This window comes from Panulirus ornatus, chromosome 26 (assembly GCF_036320965.1).
Source record: "Panulirus ornatus isolate Po-2019 chromosome 26, ASM3632096v1, whole genome shotgun sequence".
Classification (NCBI taxonomy): domain Eukaryota; kingdom Metazoa; phylum Arthropoda; class Malacostraca; order Decapoda; family Palinuridae; genus Panulirus; species Panulirus ornatus.
In genome coordinates this window covers 71614-99113 of record NC_092249.1, presented here as the reverse complement: position 1 = coordinate 99113, position 27500 = coordinate 71614, and the positions used below count along the sequence as shown (strand labels likewise).

At 39.7% G+C, this 27500-nt stretch overlaps 2 protein-coding genes across 13 annotated transcripts in view; both read left to right on the top strand.

The window, feature by feature from the left end:
* Fatp1 (Fatty acid transport protein 1) overlaps positions 1-1348 on the top strand; it is a 186391-nt gene extending 185043 nt beyond the window's left edge. For all 8 annotated transcript variants that reach the window (XM_071677795.1, XM_071677794.1, XM_071677792.1 and 5 more), the window contains one exon: positions 1-1348. This exon is cut by the window's left edge and continues 2012 nt beyond it. The gene's annotated coding sequence lies outside the window, so the exon portion shown is untranslated.
* Positions 1349-1500: 152 nt separating this feature from the next.
* On the top strand, positions 1501-24010 carry LOC139757378 (uncharacterized). 5 transcript variants are annotated; one of them, XM_071677806.1, is made up of 3 exons: positions 1501-2821; positions 19025-19221; positions 22853-24010. In XM_071677806.1, the coding sequence occupies exons 2-3, from the start codon at positions 19025-19027 to the stop codon at positions 23376-23378; spliced, it is 723 nt and encodes a 240-aa protein (XP_071533907.1). In that variant the 5' UTR covers positions 1501-2821; the 3' UTR covers positions 23379-24010. The 5 variants fall into 5 exon arrangements, with proteins under 5 accessions (XP_071533907.1, XP_071533904.1, XP_071533903.1 ...); XM_071677803.1 differs by lacking the exon at positions 1501-2821 and adding an exon at positions 4547-6004; XM_071677802.1 differs by lacking the exon at positions 1501-2821 and adding an exon at positions 10516-10673.
* The last annotated feature ends 3490 nt before the right edge of the window (positions 24011-27500 follow it).

Genomic DNA, 27500 nt, shown 5'->3' with positions numbered 1-27500 from the left:
TCGTCTGTTTCCTTGCGCTACCTCGCAAACGTGGGAGACAGCAACAAAGAAAAAAAAAACTAATAATTTTTTGTCTTACTATTATGGACAATCTTTTTGCCAGAATGTTTTGGTTGCCTGACTGACTAGTGTTTTATGATGCACAACCTAAAAGCCTCTGATATGAGCAGTTATGGGGATCACAGTAGTTCATAACACTGTTTCTCAAGTTTTAAGGTAAAGAAACTGCTTATTAGAGTGAATGATGTAGTGATATACAGTGGTGGTAGGTAACAAAGTTGAAATACAAGGTTACTGTACTTCTAAATGATGTTTGTTTAAGATTTACTTTTACTTCAAAGTTTGGATACTTGTACTGATATTGCAGTGCATTTACGAACATATAAACCAGAATTTATTTTTACTTTTTTGGCTGTCGTTACTTGCTGCTTAGTTGGGAGCTTGGCCGGCCCATGAATGCGTCACAGTCAGGAACGCTAATTGCTACACTACGGAAGGTCTTATAACAATTCACAAGACAACACATTTCCCACCTAATCACCATAAATAGCACCTGCATGTACATTACCTATTTCAGTCAACTAATTTTTATCCCCATATGTTGCAAAGCAGTATGGTATGTGTCCATTTATCTGTGCATGTGTTTTTTCATTTCCATCTTGTGTAACTGATATTTCAAGACTGGGCAGTTGGATATAGATCAGACAAACAGCACAGAAACTGCATACCTAGTTACACACCAGATTAAGTGTAACACATCAAAGATAAAGGTCACAAGGTCATGTACATGAAATAAAATGCTACTACAAAATTGTTTTGAATACAATACACGTCTCCCTTAAGTTACTCATCCTTGATATACATGAATTTTAAGTTACACTAATGCAATTTTGCTTAAAAAATTTCTTATGCTTAGTGTGGTTTGAATATGCACAATTTCATTTTATCACCAGCATTCCTTACACACATACCCATGCTTCTCTTATTGATGACCTTGACAGCACTACACCTTTGCCTCAGAGTTTACCATTGTGTTCTTATCCCTGAAGGATTTCCTTTTTATTCATTGTTTTATAGAATGCATTTTTAAGGTGATTGGTTGCCTTTTTTTTTATTTAATGTACTTGTTTTTCTTTGGTTAATGGATTTTTTTCCTATTTAGACTATGTATCATATCACTTTTTACTTAATTTTTTGTATTTACTCTTAAAAAACTGTTTTAACCTTTCTTCCTGAATGGATAGCTGTTATCTTTGTCAGTGGATTCATGTGATGTTTCCTTGTAGAAAAAATATTATAAAATTGTTTCGGTACACCTTGTAATAAACAAATGACTCAGAAAATTAAATGCTTAGTTGCCAGTCTTTATTATTGGTGTAGTTTTTAGTGAATGGAGGGAAAATAAACTATTAATTGCATGATGATGTTAACTCCTCTAGCATCAGAGGAGGCAGTCTGGGATGATGCATCATGAGTTTGCTCGAAATCCAGTGAAGCGAAAATTAATTATGGTTGTAAATTCGTATGGAGTCACAGAATATACACAAAAGAACATTTACAAATACTCTCACATCAGTGAGGTAGCACAAGGAAACAGACGAGGAATGGCCCAACCTACTCACATACATATGTATATACATAAATGCCCTTACACTCACATATACATACATACATATAAATTTCGACATGTACATACACAGACATATACATATATACACATGTACATATTCATACTTGCTGCCTTCATCTATTCACGTCACCACCCTACCACGCATGAAATAGCATCTCCTCTCAGCAAGGTAGCAGCAGGAAAATACAAAATAGGCCACATTCATTCACACTCAGTCTCTAGCTGTCATGTATAATGCACCAAAACCACAGCTCCATTTCCATATCCAGGCCCCACAAAACTTTCCATGGTTTACCCCAGATGCTTCACATGCCCTGGTTCAATCCATTGACAGCATGTTGACACCAGTATACCACATCGTTCCAATTCATTATATTCCCCTACATGCCTCTCACCCTCCTGTATGTTCAGGCCCCGATCACTCAAAATCTTTTTCACTCCATCTTTCCACCTCCAATTTGGTCTCCCACTTCTCCTTGTTCCCTCCACCTCTGACACATATATCCTCTTTGTCAATCTTTCCTCGCTTACACTCTCCATATGTCCAAACCATTTCAACACCCTCTTCTACTGTCTCAACCACACTCTTCTTATTTCCACATATCTCGTGTACCTTTCATTACTTACTTGATCAAACCACCTCACACCACATATTGTTCTCAAACATTTCATTTACAACACATCCACCCTCCTCCATACAACCTTATCTGTAGCCCATGCCTTGCAACCATATAGTATTGTTGGAACAACTGTTCCTTCAAACATTCTTTTTTCAAATCAAGATTATACTCAATTATTGCTATATTTATGTAAAATAAGAATTTGAGCATTATGAAACGATTGCACAAAAAAGTCTAATCTTTAAATACTATTATATTTCTGTCAGTGTTCTTATTTTGTATTTATCATTTTGATTTTGATGAGCGTCAGTTTTTTGTATGTTTGGTTACATTGTACACCTTTCAGCCTCAATTCATTGTTAGGTTTGAACCAGCATGGAGTGTTACATTGTATCACCTCAGTGGTCCCTCCTCTCAGAGGAATTTTTAATTGAAAATGTATGACAGCATCGTTGCCTTTGGGACTACAGAGGTGCATTTAACTCAAAGAAAAAGCTGAAGACAGAGACATATAATGATGTAACCCCTCTTCTCTGAGCACACTTAGGGGAGCTCGCAAATATTTCAGCAGGTAAGATTGTATACATTTTTATTCATTTAATTTTAGGTAAAATTTTACTTTTGGATGTAGGTGAAATTTTACTCGTGGTTTAGGGGCACCTAGAACCCAGAAACTTAACCTAGGAGATATATGGTGTGGGAGGCAAGTTGTTAGAAGCATTGAAAAGTTTTTAACGAGGATGTTAGGCATGTGTACGTGTAGGAAGAGAGGAAAGTGATTGGTTCTCAGTGAATGTAGGTTTGCGGCAGGGGTGTGTGATGTCTCCATGGTTATTTAATTTGTTTATGGAAGGAGTTGTTAGGGAGGTGAATGTAAGATGTTTGGAAAGAGGGGCAAGTATGCAGTCTGTTGTGGGTGAGAGAGCTTGGGAAGTGAGTCAGTTGTTGTTCATTGATGATACAGCCCTGGTGGCTGATTCTTGTGAGAAACTGCAGAAGCTGGTGACTAAGTTTGGTAAAGGGTGTGAAAGAAGAAAGTTGAAAGTAAATGTGAATAAGAGCAAGGTTATTAGGTACAGTAGGGTTAAGGGACAAGTCAGTTGGGAGGTTAGTTTCAATGGAGAAAAACTGGAGGAAGTGAAGTGTTTTAGATATCTGGGAGTGGATTTGGCAGCGGATGGAACCATGGAATTGGTGAATCATGGGGTTGGGGAGGGGGCGAAAATTCTGGGAGCCATGAAGAATGTGTGGAAGTCGAGAACATTATCTCGGAAAGCAAAAATGGGTATGTTTGAAGGAATAGTGGTTCCAACAATGTTATATGGTTGTGAGGCATGGGCTATGGATAGAGTTGTGTGGAGGAGGGTGGATGTGTTGGAAATGAGATGTTTGAGGACAATATGTGGTGTGAGGTGGTTTGATCGAGTAAGTAATAATAGGGTAAGAGAGATGTGTGGTAACAAAAAGAGTGTGGTTGAGAGAGCAGAAGAGGGTGTTTTGAAGTGGTTTGGTCACATGGAGAGAATGAGTGAGGAAAGATTGACAAAGAGGATAGATGTGTCAGAGGTGGAGGGAACGAGGAGAAGTGGGAGACCAAATTGGAAGTGGAAAGATGGAGTGAAAAAGATTTTGAGTGATCGGGGCCTGAACATGCAGGAGGGTGAAGGGCGTGCAAGGAATAGAGTGAATTGGAACGATGTGGTATACCGGGCTCGATGTGCTGTCAATGGGCATATGAATCGTCTGGGGTAAACCATGGAAAGTTCTGTGGGGCCTGGATGTGGAAAGGGAGTTGTGGTTTCAGTGCATTATTACATGCCAGCTAGAGACTGAGTGTGAACGAATGTGGCTTTTGTTGTCTTTTCGTAGCGCTACCTCGCACACATGAGGGGGGGAGGGGGTTGTTAATTCATGTGTGGCGAGGTGGTAATGGGAATGAATAAAGGCAGACTATGAATTATGTACATGTGTATATATGTATATGTCTGTGTGTGTATATATAGGTATACATTGAGCTGTATAGGTATGTATATTTGCGTGTGTGGACGTTTATGTATATTCATGTGTATGTGGGTGGGTTGGGCCATTCTTTCATCTGTTTCCTTGCGCTACCTCGCTAACGTCCACACACGCAAATATACATACCTATACATCTCAATGTATACATATATATACACACACAGGCATATACATATATACACATGTACATAATTCATACTGTCTGCCTTTATTCATTCCCATCACCACCTCGCCACACATGAAATAACAACCCCCTCCCCCCTCATGTGTGCGAGGTAGCGCTAGGAAAAGACAACAAAGGCCCCATTTGTTCACACTCAGTCTCTAGCAGATCAACTAGCCTCTTTCAGATCCTTAATTTTGTCCTTATTGACTTCATATTATATATCAGGATGTACTAATTCTTTAAAATGCTCTAGCAAAATTATTTACCTCAAGCCTTCCATGGTTTTGACATCTTCAGATTTACACCACCTGTCAGTATTCATTTCACACAATCTTGCTAACTCTAAATGAGTCGGCTCATTTAATTTCCTCAGACCTCAAAATCTCCTGTAGACATCTGGACTCAACTGAACAGTTTATAAACATAGCTTCCGTGATTACTTCTTAATCAACACCTTCTGTTATGCCTATACTTGTATTGGCCTCTCTTGCTTCACCTCTGAATTTTGTTTGAACAAGAATTGCTCAGTCCCCTTATTTCAACTTTTCAAGTGGCTATTTTCTCAAACTGATCGAAGAAATCCTCTGCCTCTTACTCTATAAACTCTGGCATCCATGTTAATATTGGCTCACCTGGAACCCATCTTTGCATCAACCTCTATCTTTTTTAACCCATCTTCTTTATCTGCCTCAATTTACATTTTCTTATTTTCTACCTTGTCACATTTATTTTAGATTCAAATTCTAATCTCATCCCCTCTAACATTACATGTTCACTCATGCCCATTGCTGCATCAAGGTAAACATTCTTAATCCTTTCTTCCTCATCTCCTAGTAACCCTTTCTTCCTTATCTCCTAGTAACCCTTTCTTCCTCATCTCCTAGTAGCCCTTTCTTCCTCACCTCCTTGTAACCCTATCATCCTCATCTCTTAGTATACCCTTCTGTCTCAAAAAGACTTTTAGCCTTCACTTTAATTGTTAGTAAGCTTAGTAGTACACGTTTTTGAATTTGATCTTCCATCCACAGCATCAGCAATTTTTCCATTTCTTGGATGAGCCCTTGTTGCTTTTTTATTACCATAGACTTCATACCTTTCACAGCTTCACATATATCTATCAATATGCGATGGATTTTTCCTCTTGCTCATCATCTCCTTTGGGGTTTAATACAAAAATGGTTTAATCTAGCATGAAAATTCGTTAGATTCACTTGAACAAAGCGTGCTTACTGGATGGTAACTGGGAGTGAGAACTAAGAGAGATGCACCGAATGCCGGGGTCATCTGACATTCGCTGTTGTACCCACGCAGTCGTTAGCACTGACGGACGTATGAGTAAGCATCATTTTTATATTTACTTATATTTTTCATTTATATTTTTACAGGTTGTATATATGGACAGTCATAAGTCAGGGAGAATCTGTATCATCCTTGGCAGTAGGGGAGAAGGAATACTGCACACGTATTCCCTGCGTGTTGTAAAAAGGCTACTAAAAGGTGTGGGAGGCGGGGGCTGGAAATCCTCTCCGGTTTTACTTTTCCAAAAGAAGGAACAGAGAAGGGGGCCAGGTGAGGATTTTTACCCACACGGTATAATTATTTGTCCTTAACGCTACCTCATTAATGTGGGAAATGGTGAATTTGTATGAAAAAAAATTCATGTTTTATTGCCGTCTTTTGCATTAGGAAGTTAGTGCCAGGAACAGACAAAGGAAGGTCACATCCACTCTTTAAATGTCATGAGTAATGCACTATAACCACAGCTCCTTATCCATCTCACATACATTCTTCAAAGCAAAAACCTGATCCACACATCCTCTACCACTTCTGAAACCACACTGCTCTTCCCCAATCTGATGCTCTGTACATGCCTTCACCCTCTCAATCAATACCCTCCCATATAATTTACCAGGAATACTCAACAAACTTATACCTCTGTAATTTGAGCACTCACTCTTATCCCCTTTGCCTTTGTACAGTGGCACTATGCACGCATTCTGCCAATCCTCAGGCACCTCACCATGAGTCATACATACATTAAATAACCTTACCAACCAGTCAACAATACAGTCACCCCATTTTTTAATAGATTCCACTGCAATACCATCCAAACCTGCTGCCTTGCCGGCTTTCATCTTCTGCAAAGCTTTTACTACCTCTTCTCTGTTTACCAAATAATTTTCCCTAACCCTCTCACTTTGCACACCACCTCGACCAAAACACCCTATATCTGCCACTCTATCATCAGACACATTCAACAAACCTTCAAAATACTCACTCCATCTCCTTCTCACATCACCACTACTTGTTATCACCTCCCCATTAGCCCCCTTCACTGAAGTTCCCATTTGCTCCCTTGTCTTACGCACTTTATTTACCTCCTTCCAGAACATCTTTTTATTCTCCCTAAAATTTAATGATACTCTCTCACCCCAACTGTTATAATAATAATAATTTGAACCTTGATTTGAACCCTTTGCTTGGTTTAGTTGACCTTTGTCACTGGACTTATATCTGAATTGTTTGTATCCACTCTTTTTGTGTGATGTCTCTTCCCTGTATATTTTATATGCAAATGCTGTTTGATCTGCTAAACTTGCAGCATTTTTCAGATCCTTGATTTTGTCCTTATTGACTTGATATTTAATATCAGGATGTGCTGTTATATTTTTTTATTATACTTAATCGCCATCTCCCGCATAAGCGAGGTAGCGCAAGGAAACAGATGAAAGAATTGCCCAACCCACCCACATACACATGTATATACATGAATGCCCACACACGCACATATACATACCTATACATTTCAGTGTATACATACATATACATACACAGACATATACATATCTATACATACACAGACATATACATATATACACATGTACATATTTATACTTGCTGCCTTCATCCACTCCCGTCGCCACCCTGCCACACATGAAATAGCATCCCCCCTGCGAGGTAGTGCTAGGAAAAGACAAAAAGGCCAAGTTCGTTCACACACAGTCTGTAGGTGTCATGTGTAATGCACCGAAACCACATCTCCCTTTCCACATCCAGGCCCCACAAACCTTTCTATGGTTTACCCCAGACGCTTCATGTGCCCTGGTTCAATCCATTGACAGCATGTTAACCCAGATATACCATATCGTTCCAATTCACTCTTATTCCTTGCACGCCTTTCACCCTCCTCTATGTTCAAGCCCCGATCGCTCAAAATCTTTTTCATTCCATCCTTCCAACTCCTATTTGGTCTCCCAAATTCTTTAGAATGCTCTAGCAAAATTTTTTGCCTCAAGCCTTCCATGGTTTTGATATCTTCAGATTTAAACCATGTCATTAGTCATTTCACACATTCTTCCTAACTCTAAATGAGTCTGCTCACTTAATTTACTCAGAGCTCTAAATCTTCTCCTGTAGACATCTGGACTCTAATGAACAGTTTTAACACAGCCTCTATGATTATTTCATAATCAACACATTCTGTTATGCCTAAGCATGTACATGCCTCTCTTGCTTAAATTCTGAATTTTGTTTGAACAAGAATTGCTGTCACTCTTATCCCAACTATTTTCTCAAACTGATCAAGGAAATCCTTTGGTTCTTACTATAAACTCTGGCATCCACATCATTATTGGCTCACCTGGAGCCCATCTGTGCATCTACCTTTGTCTTTTTTAACCTAAACTCTTTATATGCCTCAATTTGCATTTTCTTATTTTTTGCCTTAATTTGCATTTGATTTTGTGCTTTTTTTTTCTTTTGATACAAAGTCTAATCTCATCCCCTAACATTACATGTTCACTCATGCCCATCTTTGCATCTATGTCAACATTCTTTACCCTTTCTTCCTCATCTCCTAGTAACCCTTTCTTCCTTATCTCCTAGTAACCCTTTCTTCCTTATCTCCTAGTAACCCTTACTTGATATTATTACACACAGATTTTGGAATAGCATAGGATGTAGACAGTATCTTGATATTGCACACCAGATTTTGGAACAGCATAGGATGTAGACTATCTTGATATTATTGCACACCAGATTTTGGAATAGCGTAGGATTTAGACAATATCTTGATATTATTGCAAACCAGATTTCAGAATAGCATAGGATGTAGACAGTATCTTGATATTGTATACCAGATTTCGGAAAATCATAGGATGTAGTCAATATCGTGATATTATTGCACATCAGATTTCGGAATAGCGTAGGATGTAGACAGTATTTTGATGTTACACACCAGATTTTGGAATAGTGTTGGTTGTAGACAATATCTTGATATTATTGCACACCAGATTTTGGAATAGTGTAGGATGTAGGCAGTATCTTGATATTACACATCATATTTTGGACTAGTGTTGGATGTAGACAGGTTCTTAATAGTGCAAACCAGATTTCAGAATAGTGTAGGAGGCAGACTATCTTGATATTGCACACCAGATTTCGGTATAGCGTAGGATGTAGACAATATCTTAATATTATTGCATACGAGATTTCGGAATAGTGTAGGATGTAGACAGTATCTTGATATTGCGCACCAGATTTCGGAATAGCGTAGAATGTAGACAATATCTTAATATTATTGCACACCAGATTTCGGAATAGTGTAGGATGTAGACAATATCTTAATATTATTGCACACCAGATTTCGGAATAGTGTAGGATGTAGACAGTATCTTGATATTGCGCACCAGATTTCGGAATAACGGAGAATGTAGACAATATCTTAATATTATTGCACACCAGATTTCGGAGTAGCGTAGGATGTACGCATTACCATAATATTGCAAATCAGATTTCGGAATAGCGTTGGATGTAGACAGTATCTTGATATTGCATACCAGATTTCGGAATAGTGTTGAACGTAGACAATATCTTGATATTATTGCACACCAGATTTCGAAATAGCGTAGGTTGTAGACCGTTTCTTGATATAACGTAGGATGTAGACAATATCTTGATATTATTGTGCACCAGATTTCGGAATATTTTAGGATGGTGTACAGATGTTATTCAAACATACTGGAATGCCTTCGCGAATATCGTTCCTTAATTAAATGTTTTAATTGTCGTCGACCGTCTAAGGTTATGTACTGATAAGTCTGAGAAATTTATTGATTTTCATGCCAAACATTTGAGAAATTCTCCCCAAGCTATTCCCAGCAGAACACAGCCCCCACCCAGCAGATGTTCACATGACGTTGCTTATTTTCTTTTTCAAAGATATTTTTTTTCGTAAATGAATGTACCGATTTTAATTGTTTTACAATTTGCTAATTATTAGAGGGTTAAAATGGTACATTGTATTGAATTAACCTTCACCTCTGATATTGTTAATGTAAATTTGCCATATCGTTATAAAAAGTGAAAGCAGCAACTCTGCACACATGTCTGGGGACAAAAGATCATTTTTTTCCTTTCGAATACATTCATTTGCCAGTGATGCCGATGTGAGGTGGTCTCGGAAGCACTCAGGGTTGATGGTTAGATGTGCATGTTTAGACAGGTATACTAAAAAGTTTGAGACTTTATTATATAGCCTTAAAATGGTACAGGAAGTCAAAGTACCGCGTGTCTGGTGACGACGCACGTTATAACGCGCGTGGCTACTTTTCCGCCACCTATTAAGTTTTCACTCTTATCGATTGCATTTTATTTTATTTCGTATTTCGTTTCCACACGTTAAAACATTGATAATATGGGGTAGATGTTATTCAGCCGTTGAAGTTAACTCTTTAGTTAGTATGATATGGAAGTGCAATCATTATACAGGAGTATATCATCTCAGAGTAGATACTTAACCGAAAAGTAGTGAACATTTAAAAGCGGTATCCATCGCTGTAGTGCTACCGGTAAGGAGAGTGAGATCAGGAGCAGCTGAGCACGAGCCGTACCACGGCGTGTTTACAGAATATTCAGCTTGAATTTTTTTCTGTATTTGTCTAGATTGAAATGCAAACTGGCATAATTTTCTGTTATTGCAAAGCAACTCGGTTGTAACAGACCTTTCTACCATTACAGTGACATATTAGACTTTACATATTTAGTTTTAAGAAAGTATCTGTCAACTGTACGGGTGTTCATGTTGTAGGAACCAATTCTCGGATGCAGTACATCTTGTGACAGGGATAAGTGTGCAGGTCAACGTTAACACCATCGTCTTTCAGAAGCATCAGATAGACAGGACCTTTAATCCTGTCGTCACCATTTCTATTCTAGTCATTATTCTTAAGAGTTCAGTGTAAGTCTTGGAATTGAAAAGTTTCCCGCCTTGCTGCGAGAGTGCGAAATCAGATAGATAGCTGTGATTTAATATATGATTGATGCTTGGTCAGTTGTGGTGATAGTGTAACATTCTGGTACTGTAATACGGGTGTGATTTTTTTTAATGGGCTTTAGTTTTCTTTCAAGGGACAGCTGCATCGTATACAAATATTACTACGAAAATTGATATCTTTAAATTTAAATGCAGCAATATTAGATGAATATAACCATATAATGATAATACAGCAGTCATCATCAGCTCTGTTCCCATATCCCTATATGCAGTTAAAGGGCACTGATTTCGTTCTTTGGGAGTAGATTTACACACACACACACACACACATACACACACACACACACACACACACACACACATATATATATATATATATATATATATATATATATATATATATATATATATATATATATATATATATATGAAACGATTGTTAAATCTCAAAGGTAACTACCCATGCTACTCCGTATACAAAACAAGACGCCTTTACATCGCCTAAGCTCTAATTACCATGGAACAACGAACACCAGAACACTTGCTTTGAGTACTACATTTACGAGCCCAACCATCGTTTAAGCCAATGAGCGCGCTGATCCATTGACCTCTCCTCACGAAGCTGAAGATGATTTGATAGATTTAAAGCGAAACGTTGAGACAACCCATGAAAGAGTCTTTCACAACCTCACAACTCGCCACCCATGTACATAAGAGATATTAGACAACTTGAAAAATTGAGTCATGTTTCTGACGCATCCTCGCTAACGGGGGAAATGGAGGATATGTTTGAAAAAATATGTTTACATAGAGAGCATGTATTTAAGACGTATTGTATTTTCAAATAAGGTGACTGACAGATATGTGGTGTTTAGGACATTGATAAGTGCGAAATTAAACGGTTTTGAAAGGTGTGACGTGTTTTGTTGAAAATGTAACAGGTGTATTTTTTAGAGGGGAACAAAGTATACTTTGTGACATTGACATCACTTGAAACCGTCTGACGATTTATTATTTCCCCCCATGCGTGTGTCTTTGATTCGGTACATCATTTATCAGATGCTTCAGCTCTGCACACTGTAACAATAGGTTATAACTTACTTTTTGACCCATGAGTCTCCTCATGCAGCACTTAGATCCACCGGACCGGATCATGTCATAATATGTGCTCGTTTAGGTATGAAAGTGTCGGCAGGCCATTTTTAAGTGCTCTGTGTTTTCTTTACGGTAGATGCACGGTGGGCATGAAGGGTTTTGAAACTGTGAAGTGTTTTCGTCATTAATGATTTCCAGACCTGAGGTGGGAGTGACTCGTTTTCTGGGTAGTGTGGTTTGTGATGGGTTGCAATTTTTAGATTGTGTTGGGATGTCGGTTAAGTGTATTGTCAGAGATTACTGATGGGTAAACCAGGGGTAAGCTCTGCATTTCTACTTGGTTAGTGGTTGATTGTAGAGTGGTCTGGATGGGTAGGGATATTGGTGCTGTTGCAAAGAATTTAATGAGGTGAGACTATATTGGTTGGATCTTTGATTGTGAAGAGATTGTAGGAGCTAGGCTTCGAGTGACTTCCAAGTGCAGTTTTGATTGGTTTTTAGTTTTTATATTTGCTTTATGGTGTAAGAGGGGCATAGTTTGAAGTAGAGCGAATGAATTATTTGTGTAGGATGACGAGGGATGTTTTTTCTTATCCAAATATGGCACCAGTCAGTGTGGTGTGCGAATTGAGTCGAGGAATGATTTGGTGCAGAAAGAGGTGGTGGTGAAAGCCTTACGTATGATGAAATGTGACATGGCAGTTGGAGTGGAAGGTATTGCAGTTGAATTTTGTAAGAAGAGAGTGACTGTGTTTAGTTAGGATTTTCATGTATGTATAGATCATGGTTATTTACCAAAGGGTTGTCGGATTGTATGTATAGTGTCATTGTGTAAATTTAAGCAAAGGGGGGGGGGGTAAAGCTAAGTACAAATTTATTGAGTGTATCTGGTAAGTTATATGAGGTAGTGGTGATTGTGAAAGGCTGAAGGCATTTACAAAACATCAGACTGGAGAGTAGTAGTGAGGTGTCAGAAGTGTTCGAGAAAGTATGGGTCAGGTGTTTGCTTTGAAGAATGTGTATGAAAACGACTTTGAGAAACACAAGGATTTGTTTGGCATTTATGGATATGGAGAAAGCATGTAATAGGGTTAATAGAGATACCTTGTGGAAGATGTTAAGAATATATGGTGTGGGAAGAGAGCTATTTAAAGCCTCCAACTTTTCCCTGTAACTTGTTTTACCCCTCTTGCCATCTTTGTGTGTATGTGATGACTAATTTTGTGTTTTGGTGAGTGTTTTATACTCGTGTTGCGTCTCATAACCTTATGTTTAAGTATCATGTCTTCTATGTATGTATGCAAACATACATAAACACCAGTCTAATCCAGGTACCCCGTGTGTGTGTATGTGATCATATTTTAGCACGTGTAGAGTATTCCACTTTAAGCTTCTTTTTAAAAGTGTGTCCGTATACACATTTGATATCAATGAACGTGAATTTAAACTGGTATAGTTGGTAGATTAAATACTGTTTGCAGCAGGAACTACATGTTGCGCTTGGCGTTAAGTATGATCCTTGTGCTGGAAGCTGTCTTATGACAGTCAACGTCAATAATTGTCAAAGGCAGTTTATGTTTTCAAATTGAGAATGATGTCTTCCACAAACGTTTAAAAGCAAACCGCCTTATGACTTTCATATAAGTTCAGGTTCTGTTTTGTTGTCCCTGAATTTAGATCACTGATAGAAGTTTCAAAGGTTAGCATGGTAAATGTGTAATAAAGGAGAATTGGTATAAAAACGAAGCCTTGAAATGCTTAAAATGATGAATGGTAATATCGACTGGCGCACAGAAATATTTTGCATACAACGTGTAGTATAGGATCTTTATTGTTAAATATAAATTCCTTAGGCAAGGAAATCAATATTCGTATTCCAGGATCAGAGGTTAACAAAGAGCGAACGCAGCTGACGTCTAGCTGATCCTCAGACATTCGCCGACCTTATTATTAAGATGGCTGTTTTATAATATATATATATGGTGGATGTAATAACAGCAATATGGTGTGTTGAGTGGAAGCAGGAGAGCCAGGCGGCGGCTGGCAGCTGGCGTCCCTCGCGAGTGTCTGTTGTCGGCCACTTCCGCTTGGCCTTCCGTTTAAACATGTGGTCACCGATTTACTTAGCTTAACTTACACCAGATCTACTCAGCTTGATTTACGCCAGACTTGTCACACCATTGGGGATATATGTTTTCGTTGTGAACGACTTGGCACGGTCAAAATGTTCCAATCAAGGCCACAATGGTTGAAAAGAAACTGCTAGGCATGCCACAAGTATTACTGGCTGCACATTTGATCGAGTAAGTATTGAATGGGTAAGAAAGATGTGTGGTAATGAGTGGTTGAGAGAGCAGAAGAGGGTGTGTTGAAATGGTTTGGTTACATGGAGAAAATGAAAGGAAAGATTGACAAAGAGGATATAAATATCTGAGGTAGACGGAACGAGAAGTGGGAGACCAAATTGGAGGTGGAAGGATGGCGTGAAAAAGATTTTGAGTGATCGGGGCCTGAACATACAGGAGGATGAAAGGCGTGCAAGGAATAGAGTGAATTTGAACAATGTGTTGTACCGGGGTCGACGTGTTGTCAATGGATTGAATCAGGGCACGTGAAGCGTCTGGGGTAAACTATGGAAAGGTCTGTGGGGCCTGGATGTGAAGGGGGAACTGTGGTTTCGGTGCATTACACATGACAGCTAGAGACTATGTGAACGAATGTGCCCTTTGTCTTTTCCTAGCGCTACCTCGGGGAGGGGGGCGCATTTCATGTTTGGCGGGATGGCGACGGGAATGGATGAAGGCAGCAAGTATGAATATGTACATGTGTATATATGTATATGCATATGTGTGTGGGGGGGTTATGTATATACATGTGTATGTGGGTGGGTTGGGCCATTCTTTTGTCTCTTTCCTTGCGCTACCTCGCAAATGCGGGAAACAGCGACTAAGTATATAGAAAATGAAAATAAAATACATTGTATCATGAGTCATTCCAAATGTTGGTTTTCATTTAAGGTCTGTCGCTCTCAGATGGAATATGATGTCTGCCCTAGCATTAACAACTGTAATTCCATTAACTTTCCTTAGCTTGCAAGCCTGTTGCTGCTTTGCATGTACCTGTTCTCTCTGGGCCTAAATAGAACTTCATGATCATGATATTACTACTATTCTTCAAAATTTCATTTTGATTTTTTCCTCAGATACTATGCATTTTTTTTTTCTGATACTTCTAGAGGCACAGGTGTGGTTATCGCGATGGCGTCTGGCAATGCGCATTCTGATAAGTGCCCTCCCATCATGGTGATTGTAGAATACCCGACAGCTTTGGTATTTGTGGGTGAATTATTACTTACGGTGACAAATGGGTCGAGGCATCTTTTAAGTATTTCATATGAAGTGGGAAACCATCCGCGCATATCTATAGTGCTTCATAGTATGGTCCTGTGTACAATGTATGTGCAATTACCTGTTTGCACAGTATGGGGAGTTTTATAGTTATAGGTTCGCATTTCGTGTACTTTATCTATCAAGTTTTGAATCTTTTTTAGATGCCAGCATTCATGTCTAAGACCACTCTTGCCATCCATTATCTGTACACTTAATCAGAATCTTTACATGCTTTGTAGCCATCAATTTTCTCAGCATCAGATCATGGCCTCTTGTACCATACCTCATCAAGATATGTTGATTATTAGCATCATCCAGTGAACAGCTATGCAGCTTTAATCCTTTCAATGTACAGTGTCTCCGCTCTTGTAATTTTGGTAAAATAATGGTTGGTTCTCTGTTTCTTCTAAATAATACTTTTGCATTTCTTAAGATGCTGTGACCAGGCCAGCCTTAAACATTTCATGTTGAATGAGGTTGTTTAAATTAATTTCTCTTTGTGGGTGTGGGTGCATAAGAATATTTTCTTATGAGGAAAGTATATCACCATAATATGAGGTATTTGTGCAATGAAAATGGATATTTTAACTCGCAGCAAAATAGTATTTGGTTTGTTCCTTGGTACATAATTTAATGCATCCACATTTAGTATAGACATTTCAGCAAGTCTGGAAGTGATACAGTTGAATATCATGGATATTATGATTAAGGTGGATAATGCAGACAAGCATAACCCCCCCATCTTGATCCACCTCCACCGTAAGCTCTCATGGCATTGTTTTTTGGTAGGTTTGTTAAAAATCAGATCATTCCTCACTTTCCTAGTAACCTTCAATCCACCTCATTCCAACCCTGCAATATCTTGAGCTCTTATCACAGTGTTTCACTGAAGTTTGTTATTGTATTATACTTTGTCACTGTCTCCCGTGTTAGCGAGGTAGCGCAAGGAAACAGACAAAAGAATCGCCCAACCCACCCACATACGCATGTATATATACACACGTCCACACGCACATATACATACATTTCATCGTATACATATATACACATACACAGACGTATACATATATAAAATGTGCATAATTCATACTTGTTGTCTTTATTCATTCCCGTCGCCACCCCGCCACACATGAAATGACAACCCCCTACCCCTGCATGTGCGCAAGGTAGCACTGGGAAAAGACAACAAAGGCCACATCCGTTCACACTCAGTCTCTAGCTGTCATGTATAATGCACTGAAACATCAGCTCCCTTACCACATCCAGGCCCCACAAAACTTTCCATGGTTTACCCCAGACACCTCACATGCCCTGGTTCAATCCATTGACAGCACATCGTTCCATTTCACTCTATTCCTTGCATGTTCAGGCCCTGATCGCTCAAAATCTTTTTCACTCCATCTTTCCACATTCAATTTGGTCTACCACTTCTCCTTGTTCCCTCCACCTCTGACACATATATCCTTTGATAGTCTTTCCTCCTTCATTCTCTCCGTGTGCCCAAACCATTTCAAAACACCCTCTTCTGCTCTCTCAACCACACTCTTTATATTACCACACATCTCTCTTAACCTTTCATTATTTACTCGATCAAACCACCTCACACCACATATTGTCCTCACACATCTCATTTCCAGCACATCCACCCTCCTCTGCACAACTCTATTTATAGCCCCCGCCTTGCAACCATATAACATTGGCGGAACCACTATTCCTTCAGACATACCCATTTTTGCTTTCTGAGATAATGTTCTCACCTTCCACACATTTTTCAATGCTCCCAGAACTTTCGCCCCCTCCCCCACCCTGTGACTTGCTTCCTCTTCCATGGTTCCATCCGCTGCCAAATCCACTCCCAGATATCTAAAACACTTCACTTCCTCCAGTTTTTCTCCATTCAAACTTGCATACCAATTAACTTGTTCCTCAACCCTACTGTACCTGATAACCTTGCTCTTATTCACATTTACTCTCAGCTCTCTTCTTTCACATACTTTACCAAACTCAGTCACCAGCTTCTGCAGTTTCTCACCCGAATCAGCCACCAGCACTGTTTCATCAGCAAACAACAACTGACTCACTTCCCAAGCCCTCTCATCCACAACAGACTGCATACTTGCCCCTCTTGCATTCACCTCCCTAACAACCCCATCCATAAACAAGTTAAACAACCATGGAGACATCACGCACCCCTGTCTCAAACCAACATTCACTGAGGACTAATCACTTACCTCTCTTTCTACTCGTACACATGCCTTACATCCACAATAAAAACTTTTCACTGCTTCTAGCAACTTTCCTCCCACACCATATATTCTTAATACCTTCCACAGAGCATCTCTATCAACTCTATCATATGCCTTCTCCTGATCCATAAATGTTGCATACAAATCCATTTGCTTTTCTAAGTATTTCTCATATACATTCTTCAAAGCAAACACCTGATCCACACATCCTCTACCACTTCTGAAACCACACTGCTCTTCCCCAATCTGATTCTCTGTACATGCTTTCACCCTCTTAATCAATACCCTCCCATATAATTTCCCAGGAATCATTCTGTAATTTGAGCACTCATCTTTATCCCCTTTGCCTTTGTACAATGGCACTATGCAAGCATTCCACCAATCCTTAGGCACTTCACCATGAGCCATGCATATACTAAATATCCTTACCAATCAGTCAGCAACACAGTCACCCCCTTTTTTAATAAATTCCACTGCAATACCATCCAAACCCGTTGCCTTGCCACCTTTCGTCTTCCACAAAGCTTTCACTACCTCTTCTCTGTTTACGAAATAATTTTCCCGAACCCTCTCACTTTACCCACCACCTCGACCAAAACACCCTTTATCTGCCACTCTTATCATCTAACACATTCAACAAACCTTCAAAATACTCACTCCATCTCCTTCTCACATCACCCCTACTTTTTATTACCTCCCCATTAGCCCCTTCACCTGTTTCCATTTGTTCTTTTGTCTAACGCACTTTATTTACCTCCTTCCCAAACATCTTTTTATTCTCCCTAAAATTTAATGATACTCTCTCGCCCCAACTCTCATTTGCCCTCTTTTTCACCTCTTGCACCTTTCTCTTGACCTCCTGCTTCTTTCTTTTATACATCTCCCAGTCATTTGCACTATTTCCCTGCAAAAAATTGTCCAAATGCCAATCTCTTCTCTTTCACTGATAATCTTACTTCTTCATCCCACCACTCACTACCCTTTCAAGTCTGCCCACCTCCCACACTTCCCATGCCACAAGCATCTTTTGCGCAAGCCGTCACTGCTTCCCTAAATACATACCATTCCTCCCCCATTCCCCTTACTTGTTTTTATAGTAATACAGTGATAATCAAATAAGTTAGGTGGAAAGACTGTGAATGCAGAAGTTATTGATAAATTTACAGATTTTGTGGTTTTGATGAAAGTTTAGAGAATGGGTTGCACCAATGTGAAATTACATATCTGAACTGTTTAAGCAGGTACACAAGTTCACACACACACACAAATCTGAGTGGTTGATATTCTTCATGGAAACAAGATTTTTGAACAGGTGGAGAGCATACATTGATATGCTGGATTTGCATAAGTAAAAAATTTTGGCCATTAACTCAGGCCCATACATATGGAGAGTCATCCATCATTTCATTTGGGACATTTTATGATTAGGAATTTGGTATTCCTTTGCCCCATAAAATTTAAGCCCTACATAAGGTACATGTGAACCACTTTATGTAAACATTTACACATTATGATTTTTTAACAGAAAAAATGTTGTAGGCCACAGTTATCTTGTAAAGTGTATGGAACACAACTTTCATTTCAGATGCCAGTGCCATTTTCACCATACAAAAAGGAATCTAGTCAGTCCTTGGATGTGGCAACACCCGAGACAGAGGTACATCCAGTACATGAAACAGTTCATGGTCCATCCAGTCCTCTTAGATCCAATGAAGTGAAGGAAGAAATAGCTGACCCAGATGTTGTTGCTGGCTACCAGGACTGTTTAAAAGAAACTCTAAGGTTTGTAAATTGTTTCCATTAGTTTTCTACTCTTTTTAACTTTCAGTAATCATTAGCGACCTAAATTCAGTTGTTATTGTTGAGATACTATGCAAATGATTATGTTATAAAAATTTCTAAAATCAAAAAAAGATTCTCTAATAAAAAAGACTTATCAGTAGAGCATGGTGATATCCAGTAGAGGCTAATGAATACTGTAATGCTTTTAATATATTTAATACTCCTTCTCTTGAAACTATATAGGCAAACTCTTCAAGTAGACCATACTAAAATAAGGGCAAATAAAAAAAGACAGCACACTCACTATCACCTGGAAATCTTGGAAACAATGGTATTATACTACACACTAATGCTTGCACAGTGGCATTGTAAAGGCGAAGGGGATAAAAGTGAGTGCTCAAATTACAGAGATATAAGTTTGTTGAGTATTCCTGGGAAATTATATGGGAGGGTATTGATTGAGAGGGTGAAGGCATGTACTGAGCATCAGATTGGGGAAGAGCAGTGTGGTTTCAGAAGTTGTAGAGGATGTGTGGATCAGGTGTTTGCTTTGAAGAATGTACGTGAGGAATACTTAGAAAAGCAATTGGATTTGTATGTAGCATTTATGGATCTGGAAAAGACATATGATAGAGTTGATATAGATGCTCTGTGGAAGGTATTAAGAATATATGGTGTGGGAAGTGAGTTGTTAGAAGCAGTGAAAAGTTTTTATCGAGGATGTAAGGCATGTGTACGTGTAGGAAGAGAGGAAAGTGATTGGTTCTCAGTGAATGTAGGTTTGCGGCAGGGTTGTGTGCTGTCTCCATGGTTGTTTAATTTGTTTAATGATGGGGTTGTTAGGGAGGTGAATGCAAGAGTTTTGGAAAGAGGGGCAAGTATGCAGTCTGTTGTGGATGAGAGAGCTTGGGAAGTGAGTCAGCTGTTGTTCGCTGATGATACAGCGCTGGTGGCTGATTCGTGTGAGAAACTGCAGAAGCTGGTGACTGAGTTTGGTAAAGTGTGTGAAAGAAGAAAGCTGAGAGTAAATGTAAATAATAGCAAGGTTATTAGGTACAGTAGGGTTGAGGGACAAGTCAATTGGGAGGTAAGTTTGGATGGAGAAAAACTGGAGGAAGTGAAGTGTTTTAGATATCTGGGAGTGGATTTGGCAGTGGATGGAACCATGGAAGCGGAAGTGAATCATAGGGTGGGGGACGGGGTGAAAGTTCTTGGAGCGTTGAAGAATGTGTGGAAGTCAAGAACATTATCTCGGAAAGCAAAAATGGGTATGTTTGAAGGAATAGTGGTTCCAAAAATGTTATATGGTTGCGAGGTGTGGGCTATAGATAGAGTTGTGCGGAGGAGGATGGATGTGCTGGAAATGAGATGTTTAAGGACAGTATGTGGTGTGAGATGGTTTGATCGAGGAAGTAATAATAGGGTTAAGAGAGATGTGTGGTAATAAAAAGATTATGGTTGAGAGAGCAGATGAGAGTGTTTTAAAATGGTTTGGTCACATGGAGAGAAAGAGTGAGGAAAGATTGACAAAGAGGATATATGTGTCAGAGATGGAGGGAACGAGGAGAAGTGGGAGACCAAATTGGAGGTGGAAAGATTGAGTGAAAAAGATTTTGAGTGATCGGGGCCTAAACATGCAGGAGGGTAAAAGGCGTGCAAGGAATAGAGTGAATTGGAACGATGTGGTATACTGGGGTTGACGAGCTGTCAATGGGTTGAACCAGGGCGTGTGAAGCGTCTGGGGTAAACCATGGAAAGTTCTGTGGGGCCTGGATGTGGAAAGGGAGCTGTGGTTTCAGTGCATTATACATGCCAGCTAGAGACTGAGTGTGAATGAATGTGGCCTTTGTTGTCTTTTCCTAGCACTACCTTGCACACCTGCGGGGGGAGGGAGTTGTTATTTCATGTGTGACAGGGTGGTGATGGGAATGAATAAGGGCAGACAGTATGAATTATGTATGTGTGTATATATGTATATGCCTGTGTGTGTATATATATGTATACGTTTAGTTGTATAGGTATGTATATGTGCGTGTGTGGATGTGTATGTATATACATGTGTATGTGGGTGGATTGGGCCATTCTTTCGTCTGTTTCCTTGTATATATATGTATACGTTTAGTTGTATAGGTATGTATATGTGTGTGTGTGGACGTGTATGTATATACATGTGTATGTGGGTGGATTGGGCCATTCTTTCGTCTATTTCCTTGCGCTACCTCGCTAATGTGGGAGACAGCAACAAAGTATAATAAATATTAATAATTTTTATTTATTTATTATACTTTGTTGCTGTCTCCTGCATTAGTGAGGTAGCACAAGGAAACAGACGACAGAATGGCCCAACCCACCCACATACATGTGTATACATGCACGTCCACACATGCACATATACATACCTATACATCTCAACGTATACATATATATACACACACAGACATACATATATACACATGTACATAATTCATAGTCTGCCCTTATTTATTCCCGTCGCCACCCTGCCACACATGAAATGAAAACCCCCTCCCCCCGCATGTGCGTGAGGTAGCGCTAGGAAAAGACCATAAAGGCCACATTCGTTCACACTCAGTCTCTAGCTGTCATGTATAATTCACCGAAACCACAGCTCCCTTTCCACATCCAGACCCCACAAAACTTTCCATAGTTTACCCCAGACGCTTCATATACCCTGGTTCAACCCATTGACAGCATGTCGACCCGGTATACCACATCGTTCCAATTCACTCTATTCCTTGCACGCCTTTTACCCTCCTGCATGTGACTCGAGTTTGTCTGGTGAATGTGGTTTCTATTGTCTACAAGCCTGATGGGTTGGGGTTTAAAGACCTAGTTGGGAGGTTGGTCATTAAGTGCTTGTTTGGTTATTTCAGCACAAATACATTTTGACATTACTTTTGATGGGGATGGTTGAATCTGTGATTAGAGGCTTCTGCAGTATGATGGAAGAGTAAACTTTTTATTTCTGCTTGGGGTTTGTAGGTTGGTTAGAGAGTGCTTTGGATTTTGTTTTATAGAATTGGGTGCCAAGTGTATTTAGAGGAGTCTGTACCGGGAGAATCTTTGTTTCATTGTGTTCTAAGGCTAGGCAGACAGTGATTGTTCTTAGTGCACTGTTTGGTGTGGTTTGCCGTTTTTGTTATATTTGTTTTTAAGAGGGTGGAAGACGAGAGTGGAAGACTGGGCAGATGAGGCATAGTTTAAAGTGGGTCATATGAATTGTTTGTAAAAGATGTTTGGGGAATATTTTTCTTTTTCCCAAATTTGGGACCACTTAGGGTTCTGAGAGCACTTAATTTGTGTATTGCTTTTGTATTTTAAGTTATCAGTGTGGAGAGTGAATGTCACCTTTCTGGAGAAATTCATCTGTGTTCCTCCTCCCATATATTTGAAACTGTGCTTTCCTCTAGAGACTTGGTGTACAACATTTCTTGTGGCCTAGCAAGTTTCCCTGCACAATCCCTCAGCACATGTCATGAGGAAATTTGCTCAGATCTATGAGGTTTACATGGCTCAAGTAGTTTTGAGAGTTTGGTTATGTCATTTCAATCTGTACCTCACAAGAGTTCTACTCTATCCCATCTTGCTTATGCTAAAGCATTGCTTTATGCAGGTTCTTATTGGAGGAAGAACACCTACCAGCAGACCACCCAGTAGTGATGGGCCTAGCAGCACACTTGACCCGTGAACATGCCCATGTGGAACTCACCAAAATCTCCCAACAGCTTGCCAGTGCCATTGTGACTGCTCAGATTATCCCAAGCAACATGCAAGTAGAGGAAATGTATTCATCCATCCATGCTGATGCTTTCAGAATTCCCAGGACACTAAATGCAGGTTTTGAAGTAACATTAATTGAAGATGATAATGAAGATGATGAAATTTTAGTTTTAGACGATGATGAGACAACGACTAAAGAAGAGTGTGAATATGTTAATGTGGAAGAATTTAATGATAGTGAGGAGGCCAAGGCACATGAAGTAGGTGAATTGGAGGTAAACAAAGTAACAGAAACTCTCATGGCTGAACCTGAATTGCGTCAACAATTAATTCGGTTTGTTTATCAAGGCTGTGATCTGTTTGCCACACCTCATCCTATCAGTCAGACATCATGCCATGGGTTAGTATTACAGCTGTGATTTTCTCACTTATTGGCTAATTTTTTGTGCATTTTGAACCATGGAGTAAAGCAAGATAAATATAAAGCAGCAAAATTTACTGTAAATTAGTACAAATTAAGTTTAGTCTGTGCATATGTGCAATTCACACTGAAAACTTTCAGAGAGTGAAGTTTATGAAATTGTCAAGAAAAAGATTACTCGGTTCAATGAAAATTGGAAATTACTTAATGCTTTATTAATAGTCTCATCAAAATATAGTGGCACAGCTTTTTTGTGATGTGTTTTCATGTAATAAGCATTTACATTCTCAGGCACTTAAATTAGTCTGATGTCAATTATATGACCATATATTGTAAACTTGCTTCACCAGAAATGAAATACATGCAATCTGCCAGATAATTTAAATCCAGTAACTTGTTATTCAGAAAGTATCTGTAAAAAACTAACAGGGATAAAGATATATGGGATTATCTACGTCTTTTGAATAATTTTAGGCATGTCATTGTTACATAAAAGTGACAGGGCTGAGAAATGCCTAATCCCCAAGATTCTCAGAATGATTACTCTGTAAAACCAAACTGTAGAATTTGACTCCTTGTGTAATTGTCTTGTAATTTTTTGATTATCTAATAATCCTATAATTGATATAATTGAAAGTGTTTTTTCTCTCCTTAGATTTAATTTTTTATGTGCAATGTTTGTTTTCACCACCACTACTTAATGGTACAGCTTTCTATCCCTAATAGCTTAAGTGTTTGTTTTTATGTGAAAACTACTTTTCTACCTCAATAGAACACAGTAATATAAAAGCACATAAGCATCCATGCACTGCTGTATAATGTTACAGTATTTATTAACGGCAGAATCATCTTTGAAAATGATTCTTTTTTTTTAACTTGCCCATCGTTTCATGCATTAGCAAAGCAATGCCAGGAACAAATGAATAAAAGGCCTTGTTGGCTCATGTCCATGCTCTGGTTTATCATGTGTGATGCACCAGCCCCCTATTTATAACTTGTCCACACAAACCCTTCAGTGATTTTCCCCCAGCTGCTTCATGTTCAGTCCCATTGACGGTATGTTGCCCCGTGCATACCATGTCACTCCAGTTCACTTGATTCTTCGCATGCCTCTCACCCATTTGCATGTTCATGTTCCAAGCTTGCTAAATTTTTTTCACCTCAAGAATGTGTGGAAGGCGAGAACGTTATCTTTGAGAGCAAAAAATGGGTATGTTTGAAGGAATAGTGGTCCCAACAATGTTATATGGTTGTGAGGCATGAGCTATAGATAAGGTTGTGCGGAGGAAGGTGGATTTGTTGGAAATTAAATGCTTGAGGACAACATGTGGTGTGAGGTGGTTTGATCGAGTAAGTAATGAAAGGATGCGTGGTAATAAAAAGAGAGTGGTTAAGAGAGCAGAAGAGGGGGTGTTGAAATTGTTTGGTCACATGGAGAGAATGAGTGAGGAAAGCTTGACAAAGAGGATATATGTGTCGGCGGTGGAGGGAACGAGAAGTGAGAGACCAAATTGAAGGTGGAAGGATTGAGTGAAAAAGATTTTGAGTGATCGGGTCCTGAACATACAGGAGGGTGAAAGGCGAGCAAGGAACAGAGTGAATTGGAACGATGTGGTATACCGGGGTTGATGTGCTGTGAATGGACAGAACCAGGGCATGTGAAGTTTCTGGGGGTAAACCATGGAAAGTTTTGTGGGGCCTGGATGTAGAAAGGGAGCTGTGGTTCCGGTGCATTACATGTGACAGCTAGAGACTGAGTGTGAACAAATGTGGCCTTTGTTGTCTTTTCCTAGCGCTACCTCACATGCACGTGGGGGGAGGGGGGTGCCATTTCATATGTGGCCGGGTGGTGGCGGGAATGTATGAAGATAGCATGCATGAATATGTACAGTGTATATAAGTATATATCTGTGTATGTATATGTATATGTTGAAATGTATAGGTATGTATATACAAATGTATATACATACATGCCCACACGCAGATATACATACCTATACATTTCAAAATATACATATATATACACATGTGCATATTCATACTTGCTGCCCACTGACAGGACATCGACCCCAGTATACCACATCATTCCAATTCACTCTATTCCTTGCATGGCTTTCATCCTATTGTATGTTCAGCCCCAATTGCTCAAAATCTTTTTCACTCCATCTTTCCACCTGTGACACATACATCCTCTTTGTCAAGCTTTCCTTGCTCATTCTCTCCATGTGTCGCAACCATTTCAATACACCCTCTTCTGCTCTCTCTCAACCACACTCATTTTATTACCACACTTCTCTCTTAGCCTTTCATTACTTACTCGATCAAACTGCCTCACACCACATATCCTCAAACATTTCATTTCCAACACATCCACCCTCCTCCTCACAAGCCTATCTATAGCCCATGCCTCGCAACCATATAGTATTGTTGTAACCACAGTTCCTTCAAACATACCCATTTTTGCTCTCCGAGATAATGTTCTCACCTTCCATGCATTCTTCAGCGCTCCCAGAACCTTCGCCCCCTCCCCCACCCTGTGACTCACTTCCGCTTCCATAGTTCCATCCACTGCCAAGTCCACTCCCAGATATCTAAAACACTTCACTTCCTCCAGTTTTTCTCCATTCAAACTTACTTCCCAATTAACTTGTCCCTCAACCCTGCTGAACATAACAACCTTGCTATTATTCTCATTTACTCTCAATTTCTTCTTTCACACACTTAACCAAAGTCAGTCACCAACCTCTGCATTTTCTCACTAGAATCAGCCACCAGTGCTGTATCATCATCAAACAACAACTGACTCATTTCTCAAGCCCTCTCATCCACAACAGATTGCATACTTGCCCCTCTCTCAGATACTCTTGCATTCACTTCCCTAACCACCCCATCCATAGGCAAATTAACCATGGGGACATCACACGCACCCCTACCACAAACCAACATTTACTGGGAAGCAATCACTTTCCTCTCTTCCTACTTGCACACATGCCTTATATCCTTAGTAAAAACTTTTCACTGCATCTAGCAACTTACCTCCCACACCATATACCTTTAAAACCTTCCACAAAGCATCTCTATCACCCCTATCATATGCCTTCTCCATATCCATAAATGCTACATAGAAATCCATCTGTTTTTCCAAGTATTTCTTAAATACATTCTTCAAAGCAAACACCTGATCCACACATCCTCTACCACTTCTGAAACCACACTGCTTTTCCCCAATCTGATGCTCTGTACATGCCTTTACCCTCTCAATCAATACACTCTCAAATAATATCCCAGGAATACTCAGCAAACTTATGCCTCTGTAATTTGAAGACTCACCTTTATCCCCTTTGCCTTGTGTGCTGTTGGTTGGGGCCCTGGAACGTCTTCCTGAACAGTGCCTGCCATGTCAGCATGTATTGCTGGTTGGGGCCCTGGAACTTGTTGTGTCAGCACATACTGCCGGTTGGGGCCCTGAAACCTCTTCCTGCACAGCGCTTGTCGTGTCAGCATGTACTGTCAATTGGGGCCCTGGAAACTCCTCCAGTACAGTGCCGGTCATGTCAGCATGTACTGCTGGGTTTTCAGGAACCTCTTCCTGTACAGCGCTAGTCATGTCTCCACATACTGCCTGTTGGGGCCCTGGAACCTCTTCCTGCATAACACCTGCTGTGTCAGCACGCACTGCCGTTTGGAGCCCTATAACCTTTTCCTGCACAGCGCACACAAGGTGATCCGTTCTCCTGCAATACACAATGCTATCAGCACCTGACCACCACCCAATCCATATGTATATATATATTTTTATTTTTCATTTATTTGTTTTGCTTTGTCGCTGTCTCCCGCGTTAGTGAGGTAGCGCAAGGAAACAGACAAAAGAATGGCCCAACCCACCCACATACACAAGTATATACATACCCGTGTACACATGCACATATACATACCTATACATCTCAACGTATACATATATATACACACACAGACATAAACATATATACCCATGTACATAATTCATACTGTCTGCCCTTATTCATTCCCGTCGCCACCATGCCACACATGAAATGAAAACCCCTCCCCCCGCATGTGCACGAGATAGCGCTATGAAAAGACAACAAAGACCACATTCTTT